Genomic DNA, 22,854 nt, shown 5'->3' on the forward strand with positions numbered 1-22,854 from the left:
TTAAACTATTTCATAAACTTTTGAACTTTGATCAACTTAAACCAATAATTTTTGGGACTCACTGTATTCATAGACAAAAATAAAATAAACAAAGAGAAAGAGAGAGAGATGCATCTATTATTCTAATCATTTCTAATCTAGAACAAACGTACACACACACATACACACATATGTTACAGAGAAATATAAGTAAACAGATAGTAAAAGCATTTTACGAGTAAGAAAAAAAGATAGGAGAGAAGTTATGGTAAAAGTTCAAAGAGAAAAAATACAAGAAAATAAAACAAAATAGGAGAGAATAGATATAAGAAGAAAGAGATAGACGATCATTATACTATATATATATATACACACACACAGACGGTATAAACAAACGTATATGTTTATGTATATCGTACAAAGTGCGTTAAGAGGACACATACATATATTATTACACATATGGAAAAAAGAAATATAAGAAATACACACACACACACATATTGTGACACAAAGATCAAAAACATACGCATACATATGTGCATGCACGTGAACGCATACATTGAAAAAGATAAAGAGTGGGGATATATAAGAAACGTCCCAAGCCGACGAGGTCGAGTAAAGTCTTGAAGGTGGTAGAGGGAATCAGCATTCTCCGTAAGCCCAAGTAAGAGAATATAAGAGAGAATAAGAGAGAGAGAGAGAGAGAGAGAGAGAGTGGTGTGTTTGGTCACTAGGGCCCGCGAGTTGGCCGCGGTGCCACATCGACGTGCAATATCGAGCAGAGAACATCACTGAAAACCACACACTCCTTTTCCTGTTATACCTGCGAACTTAGCGAGAGAGAGTGAGAGAAGGAGAGAGAGAGAGAGAAGTAGAAGAAGAGAGGCGAGTGAAGAGGAAAAAGAGAAAGTGAGAAAAACATTGAAAAAAATTTGTTTTGATAAAAAGTGAGACAAGTAGTAAACAATCATTTGTTTTGTATCGTGAATTAATTTTGTGATAATTATAATTAATAGAAAATATATATAAGTGAGGTGTTTTATATAAATATTTTCGTTGTAAAAAAATAAAAGAGAGTTTGATAATCGTAATTGATATAATTAATTAGGTGTCTCTGAGTATAATAATAATAATAATAATATAAATATGACGTTGAATCGTAAGAAAGAATCAACAAATAATACTACGGGAACAAAAGATAATACCGGGGAAAGGAAGACGATTATGTCTACGAATAATAGTCGAAATAATACAGGAGAGATGGCATCTACTAGTGTTGTTGAAACAGTGGTATCATCTAGCAGCGTCCTTGAAGAAGCTCAAAGTTTTGTCGAGAGGGAATGTAGAAGTAGTGTAATTGAAAGTAGCAATACCAGTCGTGAAGTTATCATGGATTCTAAAGGTAATGTAATACGCGTGATAGAAAGTTCAACGCCAATTAAAAAATCAGCAAGGAGTAATTTGACACAGAGAAATGGTCAGACATCAGAGGATTTTTTAATTCAAGAAAAATTATCCCTAAAACAACAACAACAACAACAACAACAACAACAACAACCACAACATGGTCATACTACTGTTGTTCAAGATAAAAGATCAGAAGTAATGTCCTCGTCATCGAGTAGTAAAATATTTGAGACAAGTAGCAGTTCATTGGATCAAAGTGGTGTACAACAAGTGTCATCGTCAAGTAGTTCGATGGAAACCAAACAAATGAATCAACAATCTAAAGAAGAAATAACGAAAAATGGTGAGACAGTTAGCAACGTTAAAACTATCCGAGAATCCGCACAAATGATCGACGACAATGGTAAAGTATTGTCATCTAAAAGTAAAAACGTTGAACACGAGACAAAATTTTTACCGGCTGAACCACAACGTTCACGTGTCGTACAATTTACCGATGACGACGAGGCCAGGGAAACTGGTGAAAGTGTTGTCCTTGATATTACGACAAAATCAGGACAATCAACAACCGTATGGGATGGTACTTTTACGTACGAGGAACAATCTACACCGAGTCAAATACGAAAAAGTCAAGAAGAAATGCATGGTCAAATGTTGGATCGAACGATCGACGAAAGAGGAGGAAGAGATGTTGCGACCGGCATTGAAATCACCACTGGGTCAACTTCAAATAGTACGATTATTAAACAACACACTACGCAGGATACATCGAAATTAACTACCACTAGTAGTAGTAGTAGTAGTAGTAACACTGATGTACGTCGTCAAAAACTTGGTGATTCAACTTGGGATGGTCGTTTCGTTTACGAGAAACCTGTTCAAGCTAAAAGAAGAAGCAACGTATCTGACAGTAGTGTTTTTAGGCATGGCAATCAGGACGATATCATTGAATCCACTCAACGCAGTGATTACAAAGAAAAATCATTAGATGGTACGTATGAAAAGGAATCGTCTGATGTCGTTAATATTCGTGAAGGTTCAACCGATACGTCGAAATTTATTTCACAAGAAAAAATCAGTAGCTCGAAGGAATCTCAAATGTATACAGATCAAACCAATAAAAATCTTCAATTTGATAAGAAACAACAAGATATCGATAAAATGATTAGACGAAGCGATAAACGTGAGGTTGTTGATGTACAAGATATTTCTGAAGAACAACAAAATGTTTCTGAATACGTTTCAACATCTTACGTTGTCGAGTATGCATCTTCCAGCGATACTAAAAACGTCGAATTGGTAAGTTCAGTATCAGAAACTATTCACGAGGAAGACGAAAGTATTTCAAGATCAACCATGAAAAAGGATCGTAGTTATAAACCAGGTGAATCCACTTGGGATGGTAGTTTCGTTTATGAAAAATTGCCATCTAAAGTTGATCGTCATCGAAGAAGACCACAGATGGACGAGACATTTGTGATTCGCGATGTTACCGAGGATCATTCTATCAATGAAGCTGACATCTCAACGACGTCTTACATAGTTGAACATTCCTCAAGTCAGCAAAGTTTCACTGACGTTAAGGACACGTCATCGATAGAAACTATAGTTCACCATGTTCCACAAAAGTACATTGACAAGCCTGGTTCATCGAGTTGGGATGGTACATTCGTATTAGAAAAATCGGAAGACATTAACAGAAGACAAGGAACGAATAAAATTGAAGAGAAATACAGTGACGTATCGAAAGTAGGGGATAGCAGTAGTAAAGTTAATATTTCATTGGTAGACAGACCTAGGAAACATGTGAGCGACGTTACCATCGATATTCACGATAAGACATCCAACGAGACGTTTAACAACACGCTAACGCAACAACTACACGTGGAAGAAACGTTGGAACGTAAGATAAGTAGCCATGACACTTACAATGACTCTACCAACCTCGATTTCACTTCAACTTCCGCCGAAACGGTCGTATATAAAGATGGACAACAACCAAACTTCAATTCTAACGTTCAACGAACTATCACGTTTGAAGATAGACCTGAAACACCTGACACTGGAAGAAGACGTATTACCGAACCATCCGACGAATCATTGCATGTTCAAGATAGAACTTATCGACCTACCAAACCGGGTTCTTCAACTTGGGATGGTTCATTTGTTTATGAAAAATTCGATGACAAAAAAACAAGTTCGTATATTACGAAGGATACACAAAACTTGACCAGTTCAATTGAAGTCACAAAAACTAGTTCAACCAATGAAATTATTGACTCCTCGAAGACTACGGAAGATATTATCGATGAAAGAAGACACGTCAAACAAATTCAAAGACCCCAAAGTCCAACGGATAAATTTACTCGTCCCTCGAAACCTGGTGATTCAACTTGGGATGGTTCTTTCGTTTATGACAAGGTACCAACAACTTCGGTAACTTTTAAAGATGTCTCTACAGATTTGACCAGTACAACACAAGTTTATAGTTCAACGAGTGAAATTATTGATTCGTCTAAAACTACCCAAGATATTTCGGATAAAACGATATTAATTAAGGAATCAAAAGGACCCGATGACTTAGACAAAAGACCACAAAGTCCTGAAAAGAAAGACAGATCTGTTCGACCATCTAAACCTGGTGCATCCACTTGGGATGGTTCCTTTGTTTACGAAAAGCCGCAGGACTTTAAAAAGAAACCAACGGATGTTGACAAAACTTTCTCTCCTTCTCGTGATGATAAAAAATCTGAAGATGTCAAAGATAAACCAGTTGATCAGCCAATCGAAAAGACAACGATTTCAACATTTGTCGAAGATTTTCGCGATGTCCAGGATACCATTGATGTCACTGATTTTACTACCTTTAATAAATCAGATTTCAAGGATATCAGAAACGTCAGTGACGTAACTAATATTACTACGTTTAAATCGGATGTGCAGGATATTAGCGAGGAACGTGTCATCAACGAATTTATTACGGATATTCGCAAGGACACTTTGGTGAGTAAGAAAAAAAAATAAATCACACATACATAAAATAAAATTAGAAAATAAAAAAAATAGAAGATAAAGTAATCATTCAGATATATTTATTCGATAAATAATCCTTACATGGTTTGGATAATATTGACCAACAATTTCTTTTTAAATACGAGTTAGGTGTTTTATCCAGAACGATGAGATCATCCTTTGCCTTAATGTAAAAATAATTACATGGAAAGGTTGGTGATAGTAGTAGTGGTGGTGGTGGTGGTGGTGCTGGAAGAGGGAGTGGGTTGAGCCTCGTTCACACATATACACATACGTAGAATCTTGATTTAAACGTATAATCATGAATTTGTTTGATTATTATTAATTGTCAAGTGTCGTTCACATTTGTAACTTACAGATTGGACGTAATCGTGAAAATTATGATTGTTTCGTCGCCATTGAAATTCAACAGTTGTCTGCTTGGTCAATTTAATAGTCGTTCGAGTAAATAGTATGTGGGTTGAAGAAGTACAAAATATAATAATATTATAATATGTACACACGTGTGCATATGTGTATAAAACAAAAAAGAGAGAGAGAGAGAGAGAGAGATAGAAAAGGAAATATATTATTTTCATGAAATTTGAATATCATCGAGAATGATTATGATTCACCTAAATGTTAAAACGCTTTAGGCTACTAATCGATACTATCGAAGGATAATATTCTAGCCAGGAGCATAATTCTAGTTTGGATAATATTATTATTTTATTACTTACATTGTAAATTATTGATTGAATTATTAACAAAATGTAATTTAGATCATTCGATCATCAATGGTTCCTTTTTTATCGCAAATTATTTTGTATATGTGTGAAAGAAATTCAATGGAAATGTTAAAAGTAAAATAAAAGATGAGTTTGACTTGTTGACAGTGTAATCATTTGACAAAAAAAAAAAAAAGTTCATTGAATTGCTATTAATATATTTATCGTTTAACGATATATCGTAATGAGATAAAAATGTCGGAATTTTTTGATAAAAATTTATCTACGAAGAAGAATGGTCAATTATTTTAAAAACTATAATTATATATACATAAAGGATTTTTTTTTTATAACACTTTTTTAATTAAATAATATAAAGATTAGATGGAAATTTATGAACAATTATTCACGTAAAATAATAAATTATTTGATTAATAATGAAAATAATTTTCTAAAACAGAAATTTTATAAAACAATGGAAAGGATTAGAAATGATTAGAATTATCTTCATGGATGTTAATTAATTATTTCTACAATTTATAACAATTTATATTAATTAAAAATATTATTAATAATTACGTAAAATGATAGTATTAATGACTACCCACGTTACACGTGTATTAAACGATTCCAAACAATTATACTAATTTATTCTCACATTAAATATTCGTTCCACGATGCATACACACATATATATCTATATATATTAACTATTTTTTTTCTGATGACTGAATAACACGTAATGAAAAATATAAATAAATAATAGTCATCGTGTTAATGAATTTCTAATAGTATTTAAAAAAAAAATATATTTTTCTATTTTTTTAATCTTTTTTTTTATCATGATTCTAAATGATCTTCCAAGTCCAAGGTCATAGTTATTGTTCATAGAAATCTCCAGACTAATAAAAGATAAATCGGTATAGTTAAATTGACTGAACGTTCATACATATGTATATGTATGTATGTATACGTAGATGTTTTAAATGATCTAAGCATTCTAAGCAATAGATCAAACATGTATATGTATATATACATATGTGTGTATGTATCATATGTACTTGTTGAAACGATAACGATCGTGCTGAATACTTGGAGTCATGAGTTCGTCAGTGATGTCATCGTTCACGTTGATCTTTTTAAATGTACGACCTGTTTCCGACAATTTCTTACTTGACACAAGATGAATTATTTTTTTAATAATAATATCTAGTATTATAGTTATCTTCTATCAGAAATATTTTTTTTTTTTAGATAATTCTAACATTTAAAAATTATTAGAAAAAATAAATTACTTTTTTACAATCAAATAAATCAAATTCTAGAGATTCTTAATTGAATTTCTAAAATTCTAGGATTGTAAATTGAATTTGCAAAAATTCTATAATCAAAGTTTTCAGATAAATCGAACATTGTAAAAAACAAACTAAAAATTATTAAGAAAAAATAAATTTTGATTTTGTAGAATTAAATAAATCAAATAATGTTCTAGGATTGTAAATTGAATTTCTGAAAATTTGATATAATCTTGATAAATATTTGATTAAATTTATAAAATATTAGTTTAACTGTACTTACAATTTTTTTTCTAACATTTTTCTATTTAATATTTAAGTTAGTTAGTTAGGAATGAATGTTGCTTAGTTCGTTTCAAGTTCTTCAAATCCATACTTATCTAATTTTAAAAAGAACTCCTAATCCGTAACCACATGAATACGACATATATACATATATATATATATGTATATATTTATGGCACGTATATAAGTAGCTTATTCTACTTCTTCTACTTCTTCTTCTTTTTCTTCTTCTTCTTCTTCTTTAAATCTTTGAGTACATAGATGATGAAACAGACTCTTGTTCTCTTTACATGTTAACATGTAATACGATATTTCCTGAGATCGTTAACACGGATTTTAAGATTTGTTTTTTAACAGAGACTGACATTTTAGATCTTACGTTTCTTACGTTACACATTATTTACTCGAACATTATATTAATGAACAAACACCTGTAATTTTTTATTATTCACTTTTTTCAATTTTCCTCTTTACAATATTTTTATTCGTCAATGTAAATTACTTTTTTCTTTTTTTTTTTGTTTAATGTCATCAATTTTCTTTGAAAATATATATTGGCAACACGAAGGAAGGAAAGAAAAAACAACGAGTCATGAATTGTGGTTTATGTATTGCATTATCATAAAAATTACGCGGAAATAATGTTTGAAAAGAAGAGAAAAAATAAACGTGACGAATATACATATTGTGAATGAACACATACAGAGAAATACATACACATAAACATATAAATTATAATATTATGTATGTGTTAAAACGTGAAAGATCGAAATCTTCAAATTATCAAACAACATTTGGTTCATCCAACAATTTTTAAATTATCTAACAATTGTTTTTATTTAATTCATCGATCGAAGAACTTTTGGTACACCCTATATGTATATATATAATAAAAAAAAATGTAGGTAACACCTTAGAATTTTTCGATTGTTCAGAACGTGTAAAGTATCGGTAGCAGTATCAGTGCACGCTCCACTTATTTTGTGACACGCAAAGTTGAGACGTGTGTCGCGTGTAAATATATATATACATATATACAGGAATATAATACATATATGTAATACTCGTAACCTGTATTTTCTCGACGAATCGTTGCATTAGTTGTCTTTCTCATTTATCCTAGTTACCATTGGCTTGAAAGTACACGATTTTAAACAGGATAAAGGATGTATATTTTTATATTTCGATTAATTACGTCAAATTTACGTAGAATACAAAAAAAAAACATATATTGCACTAAAGGAAATAGGATTTTAAATTAAAAAAACAATATACGGAAAGATTTTTATTCTTTTGTTCAAAAATATATTTAAATTATAATAATAATAATAAAATACAAATAAATTAAATATATATTTAAAATAATATTTATTGTTATACTATTTTAAATGCAAACTAAGACGAAACGTCATCATTCTCAAATAATTTCTTCATAAAACAGAAAAAAAAAAACACAAAAAGAAAAAGTAGCTTGGTAAGTGAAATAAAAAAAACAAAGGTTCAAGTTACGTTAGCGTGACGATCTAAAACGTCAATCAAAATTGTTCAATTCATGCACGAAAGTATAATCCCCGTTTTACCATTAGAAATAGTAATAGTAATAGTAATAGTAATAGTAATAATCGTAAAAATGAACTATCGTAATAGAACATCATTGTAATTTAACTTCGCGTATATTATTCGCACATTTGTAAGTAAAATAATACTTCGTTTAATGCATTACCTATTGCACACTCACACACACACACACACATATACACACGTGTTTTTCTCGATTATTATTATCCACTCTTAAATATATGATGATGGTTGCGTTACAGTAGTAAAACTTATTATGGTGAATGTGTTTAACGAAGCAAAACCAAACCAATTCGTTGAACTAACCGTAAAATCTATGTTACTTCATTTTTCTAATAATTTTTTCTATTTTTTTTTCCTATAAATGATCTCATAATCAGTTAAAAACAATAAACTGTTAAATATAATTATGATAAAATACTAAAAATAGATGTATGTGATACACACAGAGGTTTCCTTTCTATAAACTTTCACTCGAACATACAATTATTTTTTATTTTTTTTTTTGAACTAACTATCGACCAACAAACTAATATATAAGTTTAAATAAATAGAAAAAGTTGGATATATTATAAGACAAGAATGAAATCGAATCTGTGAAAGATAGGAGAACGTTTATAACTCACATCAGCAGGTTACGTGATACGTTTACAAGGTGTGTGCATAAAAATTATCCATAGCAATCTCGTATTACTTTGAAACAAAGTAGCACGTGACATTTCTAATCTCTCTTTCTCTGTTTAAACATTTCTTTCTATTTCTATTTCTCTTTCTCTCTTTTTTTTTTTTTATACATTACAGACGTATTAGTAAAATGTAAATAGAAATAATTAATAAAAAACTCAAATCTTTTCTCATTCTTATAATCAATCTTTCTACACCTTGTAATCTGTGTTTAACTGACTGTATCATTAACGTGTATATATATATATATATTTTTTTTCTATTATACGAGATTAGAAATTTATGTTACCTTCAATCATATGTTATTTTTTTTGTTATTCTTGATTCATCGATTATCACAATTGGTATGATTTCATTCTAATGGCAAATTAATGGTTATTTTAATAGTAGATTTTTGCTAACAGTAGATAATTATTAGAAAATATGGTATTGCTTACTTCATCTCTTCTAAATCGATCGATTAGATTTCTGTAATTGCAGTTGTGCGTTTTAATCGTATGTAAATTGATTTGACTTTGCATTAAACAAATAGCTACTTGATTTTTTTTTCTCAAACTACGAACTAAATCATTCGTTTGTCAAATAATACATGATTTCTATTATAAATTTGTAGATTTATGATTGGATTAGAAAATATTATGATTTATGATCTTTATTTTTAATAATTATATTTTTAATAATTTTTTCAAGAAAATATAAAATAATAATACGTAAATGACGTTTTATTATATAGTAAGTAAGAAATTAGTAAGCGGTACGTGAAAGCAACTTGTAATTAGCGTAACGCAAATTATTTCGATTAGCAAAGTCCGTTTTAATTGTCTTTGAGGTGAATGAACTGGCTAACGGTCTAGGTGGTTCGTTGACAAGATAAGATAATAAACGATTAATTCGTATGAATACCATCATGGACTACGTGTTGCATCATTCATAACACGTACGATGTTTTAATAGAAAGAGACACATAGTAATATCACAAGAATATAATTTGTATAAATAGAAATATGTTTTTATATTTTTGTTTGGTTTTGATTTTGATTTTCAGAGAGATGTCACTAAATCAACGAAAGAATTTATCGACACAGAGCAGGTGACTAGTATGGTAGCTCGAGATGTCCACGACGACACTCGATTCGAGAAAATCACCACCAGCTCAACTCCTAAATCAACAACGATCGATTCAACGAGAAAAACTTCCCCAGAAAGACTTGGTTATCCACAAGGAATACCAGGAATTCGGGAAGACGATCGAACGAAACCAATTCCAGCTGCTGGAAAACCATCACGTCCACAGCAACCTGACAAAACTCAAACGGATGATTTCAAAAAGTAAGTTCTATGCAATTTAGGAGTATTCTTAAATATATATTTCATGTTTCAATTATTGACATTACTTTAAATTAATGATAATTGTTATTGATTTGTCAGGCCCGATGGAAAATCGCGAGATTATGTGTCACCAACTAGAAAACAGCAACCAATACCAGCAGCAGGTAAACCAAGTAGACCGAAAGAAAGATCACCGAGTCCGGATAAACCTGAAAAAGTTGTTAAATTGTTGATTCGTCCAGAGGATGATAAAACAGTTGAGGATAGACCCAGTCGACCAGAGGATAGACCAGCAGCAGGGAAACCAAGTCGTCCTGATGAAAGACCAGCTGCAGGAAGGCCGAGTCGTCCTGAAGAACAACCAGGCTTTAAAAAACCAAGTCATTTTGATGAACCTGATGAAAGAACAGTCGAAGGCAAACCAAGTCGTCCCGATGAACCAGATAGAAGACCAGCCGCAGGAAAACCAAGTCGTCCCGATGAACCAGATAGAAGACCAGCCGCAGGAAAACCAAGTCGTCCTGATGAACCAGATAGAAGACCAGCAGCAGGGAAACCAAGTCGTCCTGAAGAAAAACCAGGCTTTAAAAAACCAAGTCATCTTGATGAACCTGATGAAAGAACAGTCGAAGGGAAACCTAGTCGTCCCGATGAACCAGATAGGAGACCAGCCGCAGGGAAACCAAGTCGTCCTGAAGAGAAACCAGGCTTTAAGAAACCAAGTCATCCTGATGAGCCTGATGAAAAACTAGTCGAAGATAAGCTCAGTTATCCAGATTCTAGACCAGCTGCTGGAAAACCCAGTCGCCCTGATGAACCAGATAGAAGACCAGCCGCAGGGAAACCAAGTCGTCCTGAAGAAAAACCAGGCTTTAAAAAACCAAGTCATTTTGATGAACCTGATGAAAGAACAGTTAAAGACAAACCTAGTCGCCCTGATGAACCAGATAGAAGACCAGCTGCTGGAAAACCAAGTCGTCCTGATGAACCAGATAGAAGACCAGCCGCAGGAAAACCAAGTCGTCCTGAAGAAAAACCAGGCTTTAAGAAACCAAGTTATCCTGATGAGCCTGATGAAAAATTAGTCGAAGACAAGCCCAGTTATCCAGATTCTAGACCAGCTGCTGGAAAACCCAGTCGTTCTGATGATAAACCAACTGTTCCATTAAAACCCAGTCATTTAGAAGAAAAGCCAGGAAAACCAAGACGCGGTGATCAAACTCCGGACTCTTTAGATGAATCTGAAATAACACCAACACCATCGGAAATTATTTCGCGTATTCCATTGAAGGAACAGTGCATTTGTGAACTCTGTACTTGTGGGTAAGTGCTATTAATTGTTTAATTTGAGCATTAAAAATAAAAACTATGATCCGACAGATTGACCGAGTTTCAAATAACATTTCTCTCTTAGTTTGAACTTGTACAAAAAAATATGTTCCCACAATTTAGCCGGTTAATCCTGGGGACACTGTGTATGTATAAATCTAGTGTCCTACTTTCATATTAACGTGTAAGTCTTAAACATGTGAAAAGTAGGACACCAGACGCAACCCTTTTATGGTAACTTGTTTCTTTTCGATCACCTTTCGCATTCGTGTTTCTTATTCAAGGCTCTTACTAGAATATCACCCAGTATTCCAAGATGACAGAGTATATTTTTTAAAATGAATCATATTATTAATGTTTCAAAAATATACCGGGTAAGATTTTAGTGAAAAATTTTAAATATGTACTACATACACTTTTAATATTGAGATTAAAGAGATACAAAGTGAGAGTAAGAGAGAGAATGTGTGTGTGTGTGTGTGTGTGTGGTTCAAAGCAAGTATTGAATTTCATAATTAAAGGAAGACAGAGAGAGGAGAGAACTTTAAGCCAATTTCTAATACATGAGTAATAGGAAGAGAGAAAGGGGGAGGGAATGGGGGATCCTATGGCTTTGGGCTTGGTTCTTCTATAGGATGCATACCATTAACGTTCTCATCATTTCGATTGAAGCTATCGTCTAACTTACCTGTCTATCTAACTCAGTCTATGATTAGAAATTAGAATATTTCCTAGATTTAAATATTCAATTCACTTTATATGTGTACTATCAGCCTTATAAATATATACATTTTTTAAATGTCTTTCTTCTTCTTTAAATTACATAAAAGTATAATATTATATATATATGACTAATGGGCCTTGAGAATAATGATTCGTACAGGTATCTCAAAAATTTGCATTTGAAATTGGTCAGACCGTGTACGACCATGCTCCTTTTTTTTTTTTCTTTACACCATAAAAGGTGAATCCTTCTCGAAGGTTTTCGCGTGATACCAATAAGGATTTATGGATGAGATATGGGCGTTGGCTATTACGAAATCTACTCTCATTTCAATCAGATTTCTTCTAATATTATATAGTCATCGTTTATAAATATTATTATAAAAACAATGTTATATTTAATAATAATAATTATTATTATTTATTGGTAATATTTTTCAGACGTCATCGTTGTCCGCACAATTTGCCCCAAGATCATTTAGAAATTTCAAGGGATGAACCGGTATATATAGAAAGTTCCTATAGGGAAGAATTTAATGAGAAACACGTAGAGAGACAACACAGATACCACCATGAGGATCACCTCCACATGGAAGGTGAATTTGTAGGGGAGAGACGTAGCGATTACGTGGCCACTTATGGTGAGAGAGCACCTGTAAGGAAACCGCAAGACCATCTGAAACCCGAGGGTGAGTTTATTGGAAGGCCAAAGATAGAAGCACCGACTAAAGGTGAAAGGGCACCTATCAGAAAACCGCAGGACAATCTTAAACCAGAAGGTGAATTTATTGGAAGACCGGAAGAGGAAGCACCTAAGTATGGCGAACGTGCTCCAGTTGTCAAACCAAAAGATAATCTCAGACCCGAGGGTGATTTTGAAAGTAAGTTATTATCGTTTAATATAATTATGCAAGTTGATTGTTCTTTTTTTTGTTTGTTAAATTAATTGCGCAATCATTTCGTTTAGGTTTGACTACAACAGAGCTGGTGTTTACCGGGGTACCCGGCGAACGACCAAGCCCAGTACGTCGCAACACGTACACCAAACTTGAGGGTGAATTCTTAGATGAAACAACAACTAGATCAGAATTTATTGATCATCGTACTATCCAACGTGCTGAAATTATTAGACGTACGGATAACCTCACCGTAGGAGAGGGTGAATTCACGGTAAATATTACAATTACGTTTTAATAAATAATTTAATTAAATTAGGAAAGAATTTTTATAATTGTTTTTTGTTTTTTGTTTTTTAAATAACAGGGAACCTCCCACTTGAAAGAGGATTTCCATAAATACGATGTCGTTGAACGTGAACCTAGACGTCATCGTCCAGTTTATACGGAAGAGGATGATAGATTTTACAGTAAAACTGAGTTACATGAGAGTACAACAACTACGCATGAAGAATATAAAACATTTGATGAAACTGATTATCTGAATACTACTTATATAAGACGTGATGATAATTTGAGACCGGAAGGACCGTTTGATGGGGTGTCACATGTTAAAGATGATTACATTGTACCAGCAATAACTAGTAGACCTGAACAGAAAAGACCTAAGGATAACTTGAAACCAGAAGGACCTTTCGAGGGACGTCCAAGGGATGATTATAAACCAACTCGTGGTGAGAGGGCTGATGTGAAACGTCCAGAAGATAATCTGAGACCAGAGGGACCATTTGAGGGACGTCCTAAAGATGATTATTCACCAAAACGTGCTGAGAGACCAGAAGTTAAAAGACCTGAGGATAATTTGAAACCCGAGGGTGTATTCGAAGGACGTCCAAGGGATGATTATAAACCAACTCGTGGGGAAAGGGCTGATGTGAAACGTCCAGAAGATAATCTGAGACCTGAGGGTCCATTTGAGGGACGCCCTAAAGATGACTATAGTCCGAAACGTGCGGAAAGACCAGAAGTTAAAAGACCCGAAGATAATTTGAGACCCGAGGGTGTATTCGAAGGGCGTCCAAGGGATGATTATAAGCCAACTCGTGGTGAGAGGGCTGATGTTAAACGTCCAGAAGATAATCTGAGACCTGAGGGTCCATTCGAAGGAAGACCTAGGGATGATTATTCACCAAAACGTGCCGAGAGACCACAGGTTATTCGTCCGGAAGATAATTTACGACCAGAAGGACCATTCGAAGGGAGACCTAGGGACGATTATAAACCAACTCGTGGTGACAGAGCTGACGTGAAACGTCCAGAAGATAATTTGAGACCAGAAGGTCCATTCGAAGGTCGTCCAAGAGATGATTACGGTCCTAAGCGTGCAGAAAGACCAGAAGTAAAACGTCCAGAAGATAATTTGAGACCCGAAGGACCGTTTGAGGGAAGGCCAAGGGATGATTACAAACCTACTCGAGGTGATAGAGCAGATGTCAAACGTCCAGAAGATAATCTACGGCCAGAAGGTCCATTCGAAGGACGTCCAAAAGATGATTACGGTCCTAAACGTGCTGAGAAACCAGAAGTAAAACGACCAGAAGACAATTTGAAACCTGAAGGGCCATTCGAAGGAAGACCTAAAGACGATTATTCACCAAAACGTGCCGAAAGACCAGAAGTCAAAAGACCCGAAGATAATTTGAGACCTGAGGGTGTGTTTGAAGGACGTCCTAGGGATGATTATAAACCAACTAGGGGTGAGAGGGCTGATGTGAAACGTCCAGAAGATAATCTGAGACCAGAAGGACCATTTGAGGGAAGGCCTAAAGATGATTATAGTCCGAAGCGTGCGGAAAGACCAGAAGTTAAAAGGCCTGAGGATAATTTAAGACCAGAAGGACCATTCGAAGGACGACCGAGAGACGATTATTCGCCTAAGCGCGCAGAGAGACCACAAGTAATTCGCCCAGAAGATAATTTGCGTCCAGAAGGACCGTTCGAGGGTCGTCCCAGAGATGATTATAAGCCAACGCGTGGTGATAGAGCTGACGTGAAACGTCCAGAAGATAATCTGAGACCAGAAGGACCATTTGAGGGAAGGCCTAAAGATGATTATAGTCCGAAGCGTGCAGAAAGACCAGAAGTTAAGAGGCCTGAGGATAATTTAAGACCAGAAGGACCATTCGAAGGACGGCCGAGAGACGATTATTCGCCTAAGCGCACAGAGAGACCACAAGTAATTCGCCCAGAAGATAATTTGCGTCCAGAAGGACCGTTTGAGGGAAGGCCAAGGGATGATTACAAACCTACTCGAGGTGATAGAGCAGATGTCAAACGTCCAGAAGATAATCTACGGCCAGAAGGTTCATTCGAGGGCCGTCCAAAAGATGATTACGGTCCTAAACGCGCTGAGAAACCAGTAGTAAAACGTCCAGAAGACAACTTGAAACCTGAGGGAGTATTTGAAGGGAGACCAAGAGACGATTACAAGCCGACTCGTGGTGATAGAGCTGATGTTAAACGTCCAGAGGATAATTTGAAACCAGAAGGCCCATTCGAGGGTCGTCCCAAAGATGATTATTCTCCTAAACGTGCTGAACGTCCTAAAGTAATACGCCCTGAAGATAATTTACGGCCAGAAGGGCCATTCGAGGGTCGTCCAAAAGATGATTACACTCCTACGAAAGGCGATAGAGCTGATGTCAGACGTCCCGAAGACAATCTGAGACCTGAAGGTCCATTCGAAGGTAGACCCAAAGATGATTACGGTCCTAAACGTGCTGAGAAACCAGTAGTAAAACGTCCAGAAGACAACTTGAAACCCGAAGGAGTATTTGAAGGAAGACCAAGGGATGATTATAAGCCAACTCGTGGTGATAGAGCTGATGTGAAGCGTCCAGAAGATAATTTGAAACCAGAAGGACCATTCGAAGGTCGTCCCAAAGATGACTATTCTCCTAAACGTGCCGAACGACCAGAAGTTAAACGTCCAGAGGATAATCTCCGTCCAGAAGGTGATTTCGAAAGACCAGAAAAATCTCCGGTTGGTCCTGCTGAACGTCGTTCACCAATTAAACACCCAGACAATCTTAAACCTGAAGGTGATTTCACTGGTAGGCCCAGAGACGATTTTAAACCAACGAAAGGTGAACGAGCTGATGTCAAAAGACCTGAAGATAATCTCAAACCAGAAGGTCCCTTCGAGGGCCGTCCGAAAGACGATTATGTTCCAGTTCGTGCTGATCGTCCTGAAATTGTCAAACGCACTGATAATCTTCGTATGGAAGGGGACATTGAAACTTACAGGTCTCGTGACGATTACACCGATTTTCTTATCCGTGAACGTGTTGAAGTTACAAAATACGAGGACAATCTTCGTATGGAAGGTGTGTTCACTGATACCAGAACCAGAGATGATTTCAAGATTGTCAGAGGTGATCGTGCAGACATCATCCGTCACCCAGATAATCTCAAATCTGAAGGACCATTCGAGGGTCGTCCCAAGGATGATTATTCACCGAAAAGAGCTTCGCGTCCAGAGATAAAAAGACCTGAAGATAATTTGAAACCAGAGGGTGATTTTATTGGTCGTCCGAAAGAAGAAGCACCCAAACGTGGTGACAGAGCTGATATCAAAAGACCAAAAGACAATTTGCATCCAGAAGGTGATTTCGAAAGACCAGAAAAATCTCCATATGGTCCAGCCGAACGTCGTTCGCCAATCAAACACCCAGACAATCTTAAACCCGAAGGTGAATTCACATCGAGACCCAAAGAAGAGGCGCCAACAAAAGGTGATAGAGCTGATATTAAAAGACCAAAGGATAATCTCCATCCGGAAGGTGATTTTGAAAGACCAGAAAAATCTCCATATGGTCCAGCCGAACGTCGTTCGCCAATCAAACACCCAGACAATCTTAAACCCGAAGGTGAATTCACATCGAGACCCAAAGAAGAGGCGCCAACAAAAGGTGACAGAGCTGATATTAAAAGACCAAAGGATAATCTCCATCCGGAAGGTGATTTTGAAAGACCAGAAAAATCTCCATATGGTCCAGCCGAACGTCGTTCGCCAATCAAACACCCAGACAATCTTAAACCCGAAGGTGAATTCACATCGAGACCCAAAGAAGAGGCGCCAACAAAAGGTGATAGAGCTGATATTAAAAGACCAAAGGATAATCTTCATCCGGAAGGTGATTTTGAAAGACCAGAAAAATCTCCATATGGTCCAGCCGAACGTCGTTCGCCAATCAAACACCCAGACAATCTTAAACCCGAAGGTGAATTCACATCGAGACCTAAAGAGAGAACACCAACGAAAGGTGATAGGGCTGAAGTTAAAAGACCAAAGGATAATCTCCATCCAGAGGGTGATTTCGAACGTCCTGAACACGAAGAATTTAGGCCAGCAGAAAGACCAGAAATAAAGAAACCAAAAGATAATCTGAAACCCGAAGGTGAATTCGATAGACCACAGGTAAAGAAGTTTGGTCCTGCTGAAAAGAGGACACCAATTAAACATCCTGATAATTTGAAACCGGAAGGTGATTTCCAAGGTAAACCTAAGGAAGATGCACCGAAACGTGGGGAAAGAGCTGACGTTAAGAAACCCAAAGACAATTTACGTCCCGAAGGTGAATTCGATAGACCTGTTAAGACTCCAGTCAAACCTGCCGAAAAACGTACGCCTATCAAACATCCGGATAATCTCAAACCTGAAGGAGATTTTATTGGTCGTCCTAAAGATGATTTCAAACCGACCAAAGGTGAACGTGCTGATGTTAAAAAACCTGAGGATCATCTTAAACCTGAAGGTCCGTTCGAGGGTCGTCCTAAAGATGACTATGTAACAGTTCGTGGTGAACGAGTGGACGTTGTAAAACGTACCGATAATCTTCGAATGGAAGGTGACATCGAAACCTACAGATCTCGTGACGAGTACACTGATTTTATGATACGGGAACGTGCCGAGGTTGTCAAGTATCAGGATAATCTACGTATGGAAGGTGAATTCACCGATGTAAGAACCAGAGATGATTTCAAAGTTGTCAGAGGTGAACGAGTAGACATTGTCAGGCACGAAGATAATTTGAGAATCGAAGGTCCCTTCGAAGGTCGGCCTAAGGATGATTATTCGCCCAAGAGAGTGACCAGACCAGAGATCAAAAAACCAGAAGATAACTTGAAACCTGAAGGTGAATTTGAGAGACCCGAGAAGGAATCGGTTGGACCAGCTGAACGTAGGTCACCCATTAAACACGATGACAATTTGAAACCCGAAGGTGAATTTATTGGTCGTCCAAAAGAACAAGCACCTAAGAGAGGTGAACGTGCTGACGTAAAGAAACCCAAGGATAATTTGAAACCAGAAGGAGACTTTGAAAGGCCTGAGAAAAAACCTGTTGGTCCGGCTGAAAGAAGATCACCAATAAAACACGCTGATAATTTGAAACCAGAAGGTGATTTTGTTCAAAGACCGAAAGAAGTAAAACCTGGCAAAGGTGATCGTGCTGTTATCAAAAAACCGAAAGACAATTTGAAACCTGAAGGTGAATTTGATAGACCAGAGAAGACAACAGTTGGACCTGCTGAAAGAAGAACACCGATAAAACATCCGGACAATTTGCGTCCTGAGGGTGAATTCGTAGGTCGTCCTAAAGATAAAACACCTGGTAAAGGTGAAAGAGCCGATGTCACGAGACCCAAAGACAATCTTCGTCCTGAAGGAACATTCGAGAGACCGGAAAAAAGTCCTGTCGGTCCAGCAGAAAGACGTACACCAATCAAACACGAAGACAATCTTCATCCCGAAGGTGAATTCATTGGTAGACCTAAGGACGATTTTACACCGAAACGTGCCGAACGTCCTGTTCAAAAAAGACCGAAAGACAATCTCAAACCGGAAGGGGAATTTGTTGGCAAACCAAAAGATGATTACAAACCTAGCAGACCAGAGAAATCCGAGATCGTCATACACCGTGACAATTTGAAGATGGAGGGTGATATTCACGTGCACAGATCAAGAGACGATTACGTTACAACCTCGAGAATCGAACGAACGGATGTTATTCGCAGAGAAGACAATCTCAAAGTAGAAGGTGAATTTGTCGACATTAAAAGACGTGACGATTACAGAGTAACGCGTGGTGAACGTAGTGAAATTATTAGACACGAGGACAATCTTCGTCCAGAAGGTGACTTTGAACGTCCAGAAAAAACACTGGTAGGTCCAGCAGAAAGAAGATCACCTATCAAACATCCAGACAACTTGAAACCAGAAGGTGATTTTGTTCAAAGACCAAAAGAATCGTCACCTGGCAAAGGTGATCGTGCAGCAATCAAGAAACCTAAGGACAATTTGAAACCAGAAGGTGAATTTGATAGACCAGAAAAATCTCCAGTTGGACCTGCCGAAAGGAGAACGCCAATAAAACATCCTGACAATCTTCATCCAGAAGGAGAATTCATTGGTAGACCTAAAAAAGAAACTCCAGGTCGTGGAGATCGTGCTGATGTGAAAAAACCGAAAGACAATCTTCATCCTGAGGGTGAATTCGCTAAACGTACACCGAAAAAAGTTGAACCAGCTGAGAAACGTGGCCCGATTAAACACGAGGACAATTTGCACGTTGAGGGAGAATTTTATATCGTACCGAAGGATGATTACAGTCCTCAAAAAGTTGAACGTTCACCTATGAAAAAGCCTCAAGATAATCTCAAACCGGAAGGTGAAATGCACATCGTACAAACTTCGAAAGAAGATTACAAATATACGAATGGTGAAAGAATGGAAGTACGTCGTCACGAGGATCATTTGCGTATGGAAGGTGAATTGGATGTTCGACGATCTCGTGACGATTACAAGAAAATCACTAAAGTTGAGCGAGTTGATGTCAAGAAGAGAGAGGATCATCTAAAAATCGAAGGAGAATTCATAGACGTACGAAGAAAAGACGATTACACTTACGTTGTTGGGGATCGGGTGTCTGTTAAAAGACAATCCGATCATTTGCGTCCCGAAGGAGACTTTGACAGACCTCAAAAGAGTCCCGTGGGTCCAGCCGAACGAAGATTACCGATCAAACATCCTGACAATTTGAAACCAGAAGGTGATTTTGAACGTAGGACACCGGAAAAGGTAAAACCAGGTGAAAGACGTTCACCCATTCGTCATGTAGACAATTTGAAACCTGAAGGGGACTTCATAGGCCGTTCACGTGACGATTACACGATGAAACGTGGAGAAAGAAGCGAGGTGATCAGAAGGGAAGACAATTTGAAGATGTCTGGTGATTTCCAAGGTACCAGCATGCAAAAGTCGACTTATACTGTAGTCCGTGGTGAACGTGCTGAGGTTAAACGTCACGAGGATAATCTTAAAGTCAGCACTGATAGTATGGAAACCAAGACAACGAACAAGGACACGTTTACACCAATCAAAAAGGATTTGTCAACCGGTGATAGACAAGTAAGTCGAAGACGTCATATGGAATCATCGATAAGTTTAGGTGACGATACTAGCGTCATGACAACAACTAATCAAAAGAATTACAATACGTATACCAAACGTACTGGTAAAGAAGTTGCCGCACAAATCAGTAATATTGGATCAGAAACTTGGACGAGTGGCAGTGACGTTAAAAAGACAACCTCATCAGTTCAATCCGATCAACGTGTTTCTTCAGCTCACACTGCACATCATCAGACAATCATTGATCGTCGTAATGTATCAGCAATGAACAACGAACAACGTTTACATACAACTCATCATCATCATCAACAACATCAACAGCAACAGCAACACTTGAGTGAACATCAGCAAAGAATGTATTCAAACGAACAACACTCCAGATCCCAAAATGTAGTTCAATCTCGACGTATCATAGAAGACAGATCGTTAGATCATCAATCACGTCAGGGCCAGATTATCAAAGATAGCAAACAGATTCAAGATACTCAAAGACAACAGGTTCAGGATAGTAATAAACGGGATTACGTTAATTCGATGCACATTGATAAACGTCAAACGACAAGTGCTCAGACGAAAAACATCAAACAACACGAACAACACACGATTTCTAGCCAGGCCAGATACAACGGTAATCAAGCGAGTAGTTCGGAATTCAAACAAGCTATCAGTGGATCATCATCTGTCATGGACAATACTCAAGAATCTCAATCGTCTTATCACAAAACGTCTCATCACAGAAAAAATATCATTTCATCGTCATCCACCGATGTAACAAATTCTGTTCTTCATCGTCGCAGTGGGATGACAACGTCAACCGAAGCACTGCACACAATTTCATCGACTGCTGCTGATCAGAAAAAGAGTTTGTCGAATTTAGCAGAAAGTGGACAATACATAAGCAACTCGAGTCAAAGTACAGACAGACGTAGTTACACTTCGATGCATCGTAACAATAAAGAAGCCAATCCTTGGGCATCATCTACTTACGAAAGACCCCAACGAATCGTAAGACAGGACAATTTAACTGTCGGTGGTAAATTTTATTCTCAAAGCGAGGCCAAAACTTATGGCAATTTTGCTAGCAATCAAAAAGTCGAAAGAATACACAAACAACATACCAATGTATCCCATATCAAATTAGGTGATGGTAGTGCTGTAACATCGAGCATGTACAAAAAAGAATATTCCCCTAAACACAAGGGTCCTTGTCCTGCATCCCTCATTGAATCCAAACAAACACCCTTCAAACATACGCGTGACACCCCTAAACACAAATTTTACATGCCAGTTGTATCCAATTAAAATCGAGATTTACTTGACGAATCTCTGTCATAGTTTCATCTATGATTTTGTTGTTGTTGTTGATCTATGACACAAGAATAATTCAACGAAATTTTTCCTGAGTATTTGATCAAAGGTGTGCTCCAATTAATCCATGACATATTTTGTACGAAACTAGAAAACGGGAGCAACGGATTGGATTGTTAAAAAATAATTCATTAATTGTGATAAAAAGCAATTTGTTTGTTTATTTGTTATAATATATATATATATAAATATTATATATATTATGCATGATTGACAATTAATTTGAAAAATTCAACCAACGTGTATTACGAAGCAATAATTAGAGCTTAAATAAAATAAAATAAATAATAATTAATAATAATAATTATAATAGTTATCAGTGATAAGGGTTCGATTTTAAACAGAAAGTTTCAAGATCGTCAAATTAATTAGGTTAATCATGGACTATGTTTAATTATTTTTTTTTTTTTTTTGATAAATATACCGTCCACTTTTCAAATATATATATATATATACATATATATATGTTTTTTTTTATATTAAATATATAACAAATATATATTCCCCTTTTTTTGTTGTTTGTTTGTTTGTTCCAGCAATATCGACGCTTTTTATTATTTTCTTTACTTTATTTTTAGTTTATTTGATAAACGAATGAATGATTGTTTATTCTTTTTTTTCATTTATTATTTGTCAATGAATTTATTTTTCAATTATATATATAAATACGTGTATCTACAATTATGTTATGTTATGTTATTTATTTCGTATTCCCTTTTTCCTTCCTCTTCTTTTTATTTTGTTAATTTACAATACTACAATCTTCT

General features: G+C 36.0%; 1 protein-coding gene across 1 annotated transcript; it reads left to right on the forward strand.

Annotated features, from left to right (window-relative positions):
- The first annotated feature begins 607 nt into the window (after positions 1–607).
- Positions 608–22,768, forward strand: Sdb (SAXO downstream of blistered). Its single transcript, XM_015321645.2, has 6 exons — positions 608–4,389; positions 10,014–10,297; positions 10,397–11,620; positions 12,791–13,230; positions 13,317–13,519; positions 13,613–22,768. The coding sequence occupies exons 1-6, from the start codon at positions 1,126–1,128 to the stop codon at positions 22,019–22,021; spliced, it is 13,824 nt and encodes a 4,607-aa protein (XP_015177131.2). The 5' UTR covers positions 608–1,125; the 3' UTR covers positions 22,022–22,768.
- Positions 22,769–22,854: the final 86 nt, after the last annotated feature.

This window comes from Polistes dominula, unplaced genomic scaffold, assembly GCF_049000335.1.
Source record: "Polistes dominula isolate Pdom_NZ unplaced genomic scaffold, Pdom_raw_medaka contig_78, whole genome shotgun sequence".
Lineage (NCBI taxonomy): Eukaryota > Metazoa > Arthropoda > Insecta > Hymenoptera > Vespidae > Polistes > Polistes dominula.

What these genes read in the sequence shown, in the direction of transcription:
- Sdb (XM_015321645.2), top strand. Translation starts at nt 1,126, where the DNA reads ATGACGTTGAATCGTAAGAAAGAATCAACAAATAATACTACGGGAACA. An exon ending in ATATTCGCAAGGACACTTTG is followed by an intron (nt 4,390 to 10,013) that starts GTGAGTAAGAAA and finishes TTTGATTTTCAG; the next exon opens with AGAGATGTCACTAAATCAAC. An exon ending in TAGGAGAGGGTGAATTCACG is followed by an intron (nt 13,520 to 13,612) that starts GTAAATATTACA and finishes TTTAAATAACAG; the next exon opens with GGAACCTCCCACTTGAAAGA.